At 40.2% G+C, this 13825-nt stretch overlaps 1 protein-coding gene across 2 annotated transcripts in view; it reads right to left on the bottom strand.

The window, feature by feature from the left end:
- Positions 1–9265: 9265 nt before the first annotated feature.
- Positions 9266–13825, bottom strand: part of LOC137261075 (SCO-spondin-like) — a 58706-nt gene continuing 54146 nt past the window's right edge. For both annotated transcript variants that reach the window (XM_067798742.1, XM_067798743.1), the window contains 6 exons: positions 13130–13318; positions 12384–12524; positions 11747–12090; positions 11209–11314; positions 10669–10754; positions 9266–9988 (listed from right to left, as the gene is read on the bottom strand). In XM_067798742.1, the coding sequence (XP_067654843.1) occupies positions 9950–9988; positions 10669–10754; positions 11209–11314; positions 11747–12090; positions 12384–12524; positions 13130–13318 (905 nt within the window). In that variant the 3' untranslated portion in view covers positions 9266–9949. The remainder of the gene's footprint in view (positions 9989–10668; positions 10755–11208; positions 11315–11746; positions 12091–12383; positions 12525–13129; positions 13319–13825) is intronic.

Raw genomic sequence — 13825 nt, 5'->3', positions numbered from 1 at the left:
TCTTATCGGGATAGCCGGAGGGGTTCCGGGTAGAATAGGTTCCACGTGGGGTACATCATGCATGAAAAGCAGACGATCCAGGTTACGTCTGATGAGGGAGCTGGCTGGTACTGGGTCGCCATGCTCTGATGGTTTCCAGAACAGTCAACAACCGGTTTTGTCTTCTAATAAAGAGATTGTTTAAGATTAAACCTTATATCTGGTATACATAAGAAACAATGTGTGAAATGAGGTTTATACTTATGCCATGTTCAAAACGACTAAATCTTAAGACTTAGGCATTTTGAATATTAAATGAAAAATTGCACCTTAATTCTATTGTGATAAGTTACGTCAAACATGCTGATGTTTGCTTTCATCATCTGCATGTGTGTGTGCCTGTGCGTGTGTGTGTCTGTGTGTGTCTGTGTGTGTGTGTGATGTTTGCTTTCATCATCTGCATGTGTGCGTGCGTGTGTGTGTGTGCGTGCGTGTGTGTGTGTGATATGTTTGCTTTCATCATCTGTATGTGTGCCTGTGTGTTTGTGTGTGTGTGTGTGTGTGATATGTTCACTTTTATTTCCTGCTTGTGCTTATGCTTGTTTGTGTACATATGCACTCATTAATGACAGAACATGTCATGCTAGTTTGAACCTTTGAAAACCATAGCTCCATAAACCAGCACTTTTCAAATGCATGTAATGTTATGCCATAAAAGTTAAAATTTAAAGACATAAATAGATCTTAAAAATAATTGATCCATACAATCTAGGCAATGGCATACTATGACAAGAGCTCGACTGTAATAAACATATAAAACATAATAAATGATTTCAAATGAGAAAACCATATTGAATATATACGTATCTGATATAACATGGTACACTGAGTGCATATGCGTATCCAATGATCCTTCTGGAGACAGCGAATGTCGAGCGTTACACACATGGATGGTATCAGGGACGGAAAGTAATGCAATTTACGCCGTGTATACCAGAGACTGTTAAACATGACATACTCAGAGTCCGCAGAACAATCTTATCGGATGTTTAACAAGAATATCAGAATGTTGGATATTGGATCAAAATGAAATGTTTTCTGACAGATGTCAGTTCATTAAACAAAGGCGAAAATACCCTTTCGACACTATTAAATGTAGAGTGGATTGTACAGTTGTGACTACATCAAGAGCATATATTTGTTTTAGCAGTATTACAGCTGCGTGACATGGTTTGAAAACATATCGGATCTGAACCAGACAATCCAGTGAATGCGATAGATAACAGAGCATATGAACTACTATAAAATAGTGATGATGCCAGGTGTGTTCACGAAAAGGCGAAATATGAGGAACTAATCTATCCGATACTTCCTGATTGAAGTATGTCCGCAAATGTCGCTTTGGTACTTGCTGAAGAATGCATATTGTTAGGTAATTGTGTGATTGTATTTACATGACATGTTACACCCAGAGTAAAAAATTCAAAAGAATTCAAACTAAGAATTTACTATAACCGAAAGTGTCAATGGCGATCAGTTTCCGAGCCCGCAGAACCTGTCGGGGGAGCGACCACATACAAGTACATGTGCGTAGCCAGTATGCGCAGTACTTGTGACTTAAAAATACAAAAAACAAACTTGAATTATTACGCTCGTGCAATGCCAGCGTATGACCCACCCTCGGGTGTGGGCAGGGCTGAATGAGTGTACCGGGTAGATAAGGCGTGCTATGTCACCAGACACGTTAAACAGGTTCTTCAAACCTGCTTAGATAAAGGCTATAATTGTGTAACAACATTCGGTATAGAATACCCTATACCTGTGAAATATGTATATGTGAGTTTGTTACTGTGAATAGTGAGGAGCTGTAATCAGCCACTGACATTGAGGAAACTGACATGTCGGATGCGGTGTAATAACAATGAAATTGGATTTTGTTGTTGCCCCCGTCTTCTGAATGTCACTGTTGAAACAAAGTGTTAACATGATATAATGGGTACGCCATTACCATTTTACATGTAATACTACATAAACTTTAAAGATTTAAGATATATGTGACGTGTGGGTTAATTTACAAATTTATGTAACCAATGTAATGACCTTCACATGAAACTGAAGGTCATAGGCATCGTGTTTTTGTTACTTTCGTAAGTTTGATACAGACCTGTTTATGAAATGTCACTGCTGACGCATGCCCCGCTAACTTAGAACACTGAAATGCAAAGAACTATTTTTAGGTTCAATATGCTCCCGACAAACAGGTTTCTGTCTTTCATTGCATATTTGTATAATCATTGAATGATTGTAGGAGAGGAAATATTGCTGAATAACCAGGCCCTTGATAAGTGCGCCACACAACGCCAGTATTCGTACCGGCTGTGTTACGTTTTAATGTAATAAAACGAGAAAGCACTGACACGTCAATGGCGTTGACACGCCCCATTAAAACATATACTCTAAGGTAGAGTACACGAGTAAATACGCGTCATAGCTTTCATGACAAGATAGGTACGCATTTATTCGTCGCCATCAAATCTTAGCTAACGCACCCCAACGAGAAAGTATGGTAGAACATACCGCATCGACAATAAGACAAGAGTTTAATCGTCGTAGCTTGTGCGAGGTTCTCAGCTGTGCTGAAAGAGTCATGCAGGGTAACTGAGAAAATGTGAATGTCTACAATTATGTGATTCAAATTTGTCCTTTCATAAACAACGACTTTATTATAGAAAAGTATCTAATATGAATAAGGTAAAGAATCACGCATCGGCTTGGTTTATCACGATTTGATCAAACATTTTCATCTTTTTGCAAGTTATAATAGGAGCAGTTATATTTCAGTTTTACGGAGGCAATCTGTAAAGAATTGAGTGTATGTCGAGTTGGTAATCCATTTTGTGATCGAGGATCCACGCCGGAGGGGCAAGATGTCGCGGACATGCGAGACATCCGAACACCCCTTGCATTCGGTAACAGCATGAAAAGGATGCTGAAGTCTCGCTACAACCCAGAACAAGTGAATACACACTTCAGTGCAATAGGACAAGGCCAATACAACATTGGAATGACAATATCGATTTCAGTTCCCCATTCTACAGCGTTAGCACGTTTTAAGATTAAAACACAAGCGTGCGTGACAAAGGCTTCTGTTTAGGACATGGGCTAAATCAGACCAACCAGCAACAGCCATCTCTAAATTTTATAATGCTTGAAAACCCTTGAAAACGAGTGTGTAGCTGGTGATAGACCTTAGTGTTAAGCTCTTGTGAACATGCTTACGGGACGGCATACTTGTCCTGTCAGGCATGGTAATCCTTTCAAAATATTGAAATTGTGAAAGCCCTAATTCATTCTCGTCAACGCGGGAGGTTAGCAACCGACTGTATACACAATGAGTGTTTTCTTTACAACGTAGTGGCTGAACATGATAAATTATGATGATCTACTCCCAGTTACAAAAGACCCGTGAAGATCCGTGTTAGAATTGGTCTTCAGTAACCTATGCTTATTATAAAAAGTGACTAACGGAATGGGTGGTCTGACTCGCTGCCTTGGCTGACAGATGTCACCGTGTCCCATCTGCGATGGATGATGATCATGCTGTTGATCACTGGATTTGCTTGTTCAGATTCGATTTACAGACTGCTGCCATTTGGCTGGAATATTGCTGCGTGTGGCATTAAACAATAAACTGCCCAAAATCCGAAAGGGAAATAAGAAGGGTCAGGATAATACCTGGTGTCATTGTACAGTGCCATTAATTTACATTGCATTTAGCTGTGAGTTTGTGTTTCTCCACAGGACCCATGAAGGTCCCGGGGTATAACATGCCTTTAGCAATCTATGCTTGCCATAAAAGGCGACTATGCTTCTCGTAAGAGGCGACTGACGGGTCAGGCTCGCTGACTTGGTTGACTCATGTCATCGATTCCCAAATGTGCAGATCGATGCTCATGTTGTTGATCACTAGATTGTCTGTTCCAGACTCGATTGTTTACAGACCTCCGTCATATAGTAGCTGGAATATTGCTGAGTTCGGCGTAAAACTAAACTCACTCACTCACTATTTCTCCACAGGACTAAAGAAAACCCAAGGCTTAAACTTTTGACCCTTGTGGAAACCCATTGTTCGTCGTAAAAGCGGCCTGTGGGTTGCGACCACTTGCAGGCGGAGTGAAGATGTCACTTGGTTGAAGGGAATGGTTGCAATGCTTATACCTGACTTCACCTTGCAGGGTGGTATGATAACCATTGTCCTGTCAACGGCTGGTCACTCCAAACCTTGTGCAAATGTTTTGGTGCACATGTACGATATCGTAACGTTGCGTAATGTGTTTGCTTTTACTTGCTGTATCTATACTTTTTCAGAAAGCCATTTCACCAGGCCTCTGTTGTCCGAAAGGCGATAGTCAGGGTTTCAGTTACGAAAGACCCGTTAGAAGACCCGTTAGTCATGCAAACTATGCTTCATGGTGAAAACTTCATCAAGATACACATAGGAGGTCCATCTCCATCCGTTTTGAGCAGACAGTCTTGAGTAAAGTGACTGTGGTCAATACATCTTCGTAAAATTACCTCATCCCTTCTGGACTGACAACCCAAGTAGATATTATCAATTGTTGGTTTCAATTCTTGAAGTTTATTTCTTCCTGTTTGGACGTCATACCCTTCACAAGGCCCAGAGTATAACTTTTGATAGTGGATTTGAAGACACTTGACGGCAGCAGCACTAGAGATTAGGGTTCGTCAAGAGCTGCTTTAGCTGCAGCATCGGCCTTTGTGTTATTTGCAATGCCGACGTGACCCGGCAAACAGCTGCAGTCAAGACTCGAGACAATGCACCACTCAATGTGAACGCTTTTGTAAGTTGTACAAGTATATATGGCATTGACAAAAAAAGTTCAAAGTACGAAATGCTTGCGTTCGGGATTTCGATTGATTGAGTGTACGCTACCAGGCTGATGACGTCACCACGGGGTTCCGTTCCAGTTCATGCGCACAAAAGGGTGAACATCATGAGCCTTGTGCTAGAATAGTGAAGCTGAATAGCTGAGTCTGATATTTTTTTATGGAAAGATCAATGTATTCGCCATTTACAAAGATCCATTATCCGCAGAACAATGAAACTGTTCTAAGAAATAATAACCTCAGTGCATTTTCTTTTCTGTCTGCATCCCAGTGAAGGTCACCATGACCTCCAGACGCCAAGATTGACAAATGTCAGGTCTATATTACGTGCTTGTATACAAGTCTGCGTAAAAGAGCAGGCTTTCCACGGTCTGGGACAATGGCTAAACGCTGACTATTGGAAAGTATTCAGTGCAACACATGTCATGTTTGTCATCGTAATTTCTCAGTAAAGTTCCAGTAATGTTGCGGGTTCAGTGACATTCAGGTTCGAATCCACGCTCTCAGAGGAGGCAATGTGCTGTATCTTATCACATTGTGATCTAGTGTGCAATGACAACAAATTGAAACATCAGAAATATTAATTTGCTTATTTATGATGAATTCAAAGTACCAAATGCTATGTCCAGGACGTATCTACCACGCCAAATGTTAACACACTTTGCCACACTTTGTGAATACAGTGCTACATGAAAATGAGTTAATTCACCACAAATTGAATCCAATCTGATTTAACCCACATTCACAGAGTCAGGGGCCTAATCGGCAGCACACAAAGTCAGCATTCTACCCCAATGTATTTCAAAGACATTTCTTTTGAAGCACAATACGTATTCAGATAGTCAGATCCAACATCACACGATCTGCCCCACGGTGTCCACGTTATTAAATGCACCTTTCAATAGAACCTCTGATAAGGCCTTCACTAGGTCTGCAGAGACGATGGTTATAGTGAAACGTATTGTACAGTGTGAAGAGAAACAGGGATAATCTTAGTGAATTATAGCTGTTACCAACGGCACTAAAACCATGAACATTAATTTCTGTCGTTCTACAAGAAAACTATGTAATGCACACACAATTACCATCACTTTATTTGCGCATATACACAAATTAGAATCTGTTCAGAGGCCTGGGTATTCTCATGTCTGACATCTGTATCTACCTTTCTTGTTCCCAAGGCGATAGGGCCACTGAAAGATATTAAAGTAATGTGAAGCTGGATGTCAACCATTACCTCGTTTATCTGAAAACTAATCTATAAGATGTGTGATGCACACTCTGTACAATAGTTTTACATTGTGCTTCTTAAGAATTTATCAAGATCTTCAAACTATCTACAATCAACGTCATACGCCCCGATGGTCAAAGGAGATACAACTGGACACAACCCACGCTGACCTGGGGTGGCGCAAAAACCGGAATTGAATTGGTGTAACTGGAATAACCCAATAATGTCGATGTTCACGTGCAGGATACCAATGACATGGGTGGTCCGACATCGTGCATGTCCTGTCACTTACTTCATGCCTTTTATAACGCTGCCTGGGAGATTTATTTGTTCAGGGGGCGGTGGGGTAGCCTAGTGGTTAAAGCGTTCGCTCGTCACGCCGAAGACCCGGGTTCAATTCTCCCCATAGGTACTGTGTGAAGCTCATTTCTGGTGTTCCCAGCAGTGATATTTGTTGGAATATTGCTCATAGGCGGCGTAAAGCTAAACTCATCCATTCACTCACGTGTTAAGAAATGTTCTTGTGACATGTATTCTTGCAGTTAAGGCGGAAAGTGTGCACTTTCGCACACTTATATGCTGAACCATTCCTAACGTTTCTGGATATGTATCCACCCCAAATGTTCCCCTTTGCAGAAATCCAAGATGGGTGCCAATTTGACTGAAATGCAATCATAAGTATCTTGCCAGTATTCAGTATTTCATTTATCATTAGTTGGAGCAGTGATGTACAAATTTACTACTCAACTCGTGCAGATCCGGGTTACAACTGATCTTCAGTAACCCATGCTTGTCGTTAGAGGCGACTAACGGGATCGGGAGGTCAGGCTCCCTGACTTAGTTTAACACATCATCGTATCCCATATGCGCAGACGGATGCTCATCGTATTGACCATTGGATTGTTTGGTCCAGACTCGATTATTTCCATATAGCTGGAATATTGCGGACTAAACTCACTCACTTATATGATCCGAAATGTTCTAGTGCATGATCCTTAAGTTTTACCTTGTAATACTACCCCAGCATATTGTTAACAATATATATTCAATAATCGTGACATACTCATATATAAAATTGATGATGTGTGAGCCTCCATGGTGGTAGAATACTGTATAGAGATTCTTTTCACAGCGTCCAAGATTTATAGGAATGTATGTTATGGTTATGAAAAGGGTATTGGCGCTTTAATTTGTTGTTGTTGTTGTTGTTGTTGTTGCTGTTATTGAGACGCACTGATATCGCTGCCATTACAACGTCTGATACTGACGCGTCTGTCGCATCATCACCGTGTGACTTCACACACTAGATATAAACACGTTATAACATGATCGATCTGACACATCATACCAGTGAGACTGAACTAATCAGTCATATCTTTATCAGCTTCTGTTAATCATTAAGTCACTTTAAATTTTAATCTGCGTCTTCAGACAAATATCGATAATTTGCGAGCAGCAAAACAACAAAATCTATTTCGTGAGGTTTTTATCAGGCGTGTCAACTTGCCAGCATGGGATCTGTCTGTCTGCATAATATTATGTATTTATGTGAATCAATACACAATCTACTGTTTAACAGTACTGCCATTCGAAATCCTTGTCATACTTTTGATACCTCTCCCTCGGTATGGATTTCTTGGCTTTGCAAACCATGGGAACAACACAATGCTGTATCCATTGGCGACAGTGAAAGATCTTTTCAATAGACAAGGTGTTCGGAAAATGTCTTACAAAGCTATTGTGTCTATGCCTGTGTTTGAGCCCGAACTATAATTATGGTACATCAGTCACTTTTGACTGGCCAAACATACACATTATTGATGATACAACACAAGGGGAGAGTCAGTCTTCTTATCCAGGGATTGTATAGATGAAAACATAACCGTATACTAATGTGACTATCTATTAATCATTAAGCGTGGTATATCATCCGTGTGGAGCCTAGTGTCTACACTAACGTGACGAGTTCCCAAACGTTACACGACGCCAGGCTTTCCTTTATGTACGTATGTACACTTCGACATGACCATGCTTTATAACGCCGAAAATGATACTAACAGTATTATCAATAGCTCAGGAATTACATAATGTCTATTTCAAAGATGTACATAGCTTTTACATTACATAACGTCCTTGAACCTTAAGGATTTTCCACAGTAGTATCTTTGAAATCGCTGTATGAAACAAGGGGGCCACCGTGTACAGGAATTCTGAACATATCATCAATGGTTCTCTTGTCATGTATATAGCCGATCGCCCCACTTGTTACTTCGACGAAATCGTATTGTCAAAATTCCAAAGAGAGCCAGGTTCACGGCTGATAAATATCTTGATGTTTCTCAACACGTCTTGTAAGTGCATTAAGTCAGGCCATTACACATACTCTACCGATGTCTCATACAGCGGCCTGTGTCTCCTCGCTTGACTGGTGGTACCCGTAAGGAACTCGAACATCGACACCCACTGCTGTTATCACTAACAACGAAACCATTAAACTAGAACAACTATTGTAGCGACCTTGGTGGGTGACAACACGTGTGTTGCATCAGTAGGTTTGGGGAATGCCCTCTGTGCACTTTGATTTTGGCGGGCGTAACCGGTACAGCAGGATAGGCCTGGATCCATTCACGCCGGCTTTCCACGCCGAATGAAATATCTCTCGGGGGTAATGGAGACGGTGCATCATCGGGCGTCGTACTCTTAGCCTGACCTTTTTGTGAACGCATGCTTTCATGATTTATTCAGATGATATTCTAAATTCTATTCTCTGGGTTAGAATTCATCTTCCACAATCCATGATTGTCGTAAGAGGCGACTGACAGGATCGAGTAGTCAGGCTCCCTGACTGGGTCGACATGTGTCGTCGTGTCCCAATTCTGCAAGTCAAGATTCGATTATTAACTGACCTCCGCCATATAGCTAGAATGTTGCTGAGTTCGGGGTTTACCTAAACTCACTCATTCAAATATTTTTTACACATATGTATGTGTTTTAAGTCTTTGTCAAATTATATCCATGATTATACTAGTTGTTCCAGGATATTTGTGCTCCATATCAACTGATCAGTTATTTACTACTAATAGTTTCGCCATTCCGTCTGGTATGGCGAGTCTGCGTTCTTGTCTTAAGATACAATACAAACTCATGTTAGATGTAATAGGAACATTTTATTATGAAAATAGCGAAACACAAACAGGAATTTACACAACTTTTACAGCGGTAACAGCAAAATATCCTTCTGAAAACAACTGAGATCCATTGAAATACTACATGAATAAATATTCGAGTCGGTAACATGTTAAGGCACAAAATTACTATGCGATCTCGTAATTCATTTGAAGGTGAGAAAAACATAATTTGCATGTGCGTCGCAATACTATTAATATATCATACATGGAACAAAGCACAATAAACAAGTAATCTAAAGACAAATCTACAGCCTTTATGGAGGCAAGAACATTTCGATCAACGATATACTGTACACTCTAATCTCATAACATTACAAAACTAATATCACGTGGAACTATTGTGGCACCATTGTCTTTCTCTCGTAGAGAATCGCAATACAACGTGTAGTTTCAGTAAAGCAGTAAGTACATATAACAAGTGTCACTTGCCTCGTGTCCAATACATAACACATGCGATTTGTATATCATACGGAATGTTACTATCTATTATCAGTGAGCATATGCATGTAAGAATGAAAATTATGTGATTCTTGTTCGTTCAAAGTCTTAAACTAAATGCACGAATGTTTCTGTAAATGGTTGTTATGTCATGGCGAGGTGCCTCAGTTCCTGTACCTATGCAGGGGCAAGTTGGCACGGTTCCTTAGTAGAAGTCTGTAGGCTTGCACCTATAATACCTTATCTGGAACACAATAGGAAATAAAATAAGAAAAAGCAAAGTGGCAGATACTAAATAGATCGATCACCTCGAATCATGACTTTATTGTCATCACAATAAGAAAGTGGGTGGTCTACTCCATGTAGGTTGGCGCATATAGGTTAGTATATGGCTCACCACGTCATAGTATTGTAGACTGGCTCTTCCACAGACAGGCCATACACGTTTACCGTATTATTTAACAAAGGTATATTGAAACTAAAATTCTTTGCCATGTATGGGGGGTATAAATCTGAAACAGGTGACTATACGCGAACATAAGTTACACGCACTTTGCTATAATGACGTCATACTGCCGTCACAAACTGAAAGGGTTGACTGACCCTAACAACGGAATGTTGTGCCCTAGTAATATGGACATTTCTAAAGGGTGTAGCTCTGAACATTTATACTGAATACCCTTCATGTAAAACTTGGTCATTCAGTGTCTACGATTTGAAAGGATTCCTTTCATTTCATTCAGATGTCCCGACATGACTTCGATAAATACACTGCTCTCACGACCGTGGCGTCGTACCAGTTCGTGTCTCTTTGTAAAGACTACTGACACAGGGTTGTCTCACGAAGGTAATGTTAGACCATGTGTGTACACACGTGTAAGCCGTGTACCTCTGTACTGGAGACATGCAGAAAGTAGTACTTACGTAGTCAACATCTCCTGTAAAGCCCCCTGTGGCAGAACCATCTGATCCCAAGATAAAGCCGCACGTCAAGAGAATTGCGTCAGGAGCTGAAACATCACGACCTAATGACTGCAAAATGCTTTTTGTCATTGAAATGTTTTTGTTTCACAAATTGGTTGTAGACTACATACATTAATGGAAGGTACAACATGTCATTCAAGGTACTATGTTACATATGTTGTCCTCGTGTAACCTACTAAGACATGTTGAAAGATCATGAATAAAAACGTTAACTGTCACTATGTACGTGAAAGTATTCACCAGTGGTTCAAAAGCATTCTTTCCCATCGTAGCATAAAAATGTATACGCCACGAATACAGTGTAATTTCAATGACAGTTCACTTGGGTAGCAATGCCATTCCCTTTGTTCGTGATCTGATGTATGGCGATGTATACGGTGTCCATTGTTATCATTTACGTCCAGGCAAGTCGTTAACCCCGAAAATATGAAAGTAATGATTGTAAGTCAACCAAGTGATACATCATTTAGAAATACCTACCCGTTTCCCTGTTGATATATTCGTAGCTCGCAGTCTTGATCACCACGGTTAGAGCAGAGCCTTCGTACAGAACTGTCACGGTCTTCCATTCACTAGTTTGGAAACCCTGCATGATAATGCCAAGTGGTTAAGTTTCATCATTCCCGACAAAAAATACAAGTTGCACAATGAGGCACATGTTAGATGGAAAACACAGTTTGTTCGGTGACATAATACGTTTTGAATAAAAATTCATTGCATATGTTTTAGCTGTTATGTCATAGAAATATCGCTTTGTCATGAAAATGTCGTTTATGGGCAGTACACGATCAACCTGTCATTTACACGTGCAAGAATTCTTAGAATGACCACCATATAGCTGGAACACTGCTGAATGCGGCTTAAAACTAAACTCACTCAACTCACAGAATGACTAATACAAAACGTGCTCATGATCTTGTCGGTATAATGCACCAGTTGTGTCAGTTGATGTGTGGATTGTTTTGTCTTTTATCTATTATATAACACTTTTTTATAAATACATATAGCTCTGTCTCACCGATGTGGAAGCAAGAAGACGGACCATTCCTCCTCTCCAGGTAGACATCTCAACACGCACAGCCGACGATTCTAGATATATTGCAAGAGAGCTAGCATTTCTACAGTCAGCACATTCTACACTTTTTGCAAGCAGTTGTCTTGATGCAACAGGCGCGTTCTCTCTGTACCGGAAACGGATAGCTATACTGGAAGCAGCGTTGGTTCGTCTCAAGTCTTGACTGGTTGAAACAAAGCTGTTTCCGCTGAACCTGCCATACTGGTTTAAGAATATAGGAACGTTTTGAAGGGTCCAGCTGCTGGGATTGGCAGTGTCGAACTCCACCCCGAAAGCAAGCGGGCATGCTTAAAGAGAAAAAATATCCCATAAACAACATGCTTTATATATATTCCTGTGCCTCGGGTTATCTTTAATACAAACAGTTAAATGCACAGTACTGCTTTATAACCAAAATAAATGATTTTAGTCATTTGGGGAAACTATTTTAAATAGGAAATGGGGAAAAAATCATCTGAGTGAACTGTAAATTCTACAAAAATAAACTGAACCCCATTCCTGTCTTCAGTTATTTATATGATTTTTTTAAATAGAATTCTGAGGTTCTTATGCCAGTAATAAAGATCAAAACGTGACTTACATGGTGTTTGAGCAACACACTGGCACTTGGCAACGTCGTAAACTTGACCAAATGGACAGTCACTGTTCATCCATCCAACGGAACCAGCCTGGATGGCATATGACGTTCTCACCGTCCAGACAGGTCGCTTGTCACACGATTCTGTGTAAAACATATGTTCTCAGTGAAAAGACTGGCATTAGTGTTATTGAAGCACCTAAGCCTTTCTCTTTCTTTCATTACAATGAAGTGGTGTATTTAAAGAGAAGATGGTGATAAAAATGCATTTGACTTTGATTCACTTTATTCTTCTTTCAGCACAAAGGAATGAATACAGGCATGCTTGTATTTTGTTGAATAGTTTTGGAACACATAACGTTAAGCCTCCGATATATAGCATATGTGGGGTTAAACCAAGTTGTGTCATGCTGCGGTAGATGGTATTATGACGTAAGCAATATAACGGTATAAATAAACAGAATGTGACAATAAAATGATTGCAACCACAATCAATCCCTGGTGGTGATAGCTCTGAACAGAAGCACTTGCCACACTCTTATGAGTGTGAAACCAGGACAGTCTTCAGTCTGCGTAACACATTGTGGAGTTAGTGAGTTTAATATTACGCCGTTTTAGCAATATGCCAGCAATATCACAAGAGGGGGATTCATGTGTTGAATCGAACCGAGGCCTTCGGTGTGACGTGAGGAGCGAGCGCTCCTCTCACTGTGTGGATGGTATGGTTGTGGTCTGCTACATTAACTAACCTGTGCCATCTAAGCACGGAACAGGACAAGGGTCTGTACAGAAGGGATCCGGCATACATCCTCTTCCTGGCATAAACCTGTAACCTACGCTGCAACACTGTGCCTCTGATCTCCCGTTTGTACAAGCCCAGTAAGCACGGCAGCTGCCGTCCATGTCGTAGATAGGCTCGCAGTCGGAGTTGCATTTTTCTATGGAAGATGAGAAGGAACTCGTTATGATCATGACTTTTTGTGTACTGCTTTAAGCCATACTCAATATTTCAACTCATATGACAGCGGTCCGTAAATATTTATTTATGAGCAGACTAGTGATTGAGAATCGATCTTAGTAACTGGCATGCGATGACACATGTCAACATTGTCAGCGTTCCGAGCCACATAATTCCGTTATCCTCTCATTGTTACTACTGATTACTAAAAACGAATTCTAAATGTGTCTGCAGGTGCCAGATTGTGTATGTATTCTGTTACAGTCTCTCCAGAATAATTTCACCCCATTTCAATTTAGCATTTTGCACTCACTTATCATATCTATTTAACTATTCATATAAATTGCAAATTTAAACTACCATCAAATAGAAATATATATACTTACGTATTCTTACAAACATACGGTACATTGTGAGTCAATATTCAAAAGATAAAAATGCTTTTATAGTTTTGTAAAAAAATTATAATTTTGTTCAACATCATGCA

The sequence above is a fragment of the Haliotis asinina genome, chromosome 14 (genome assembly GCF_037392515.1).
Source record: "Haliotis asinina isolate JCU_RB_2024 chromosome 14, JCU_Hal_asi_v2, whole genome shotgun sequence".
Classification (NCBI taxonomy): Eukaryota; Metazoa; Mollusca; class Gastropoda; order Lepetellida; family Haliotidae; genus Haliotis; species Haliotis asinina.
The sequence above is the reverse complement of the archived record's forward strand: the minus strand, read 5'-3'. Positions and strand labels throughout refer to the sequence as shown.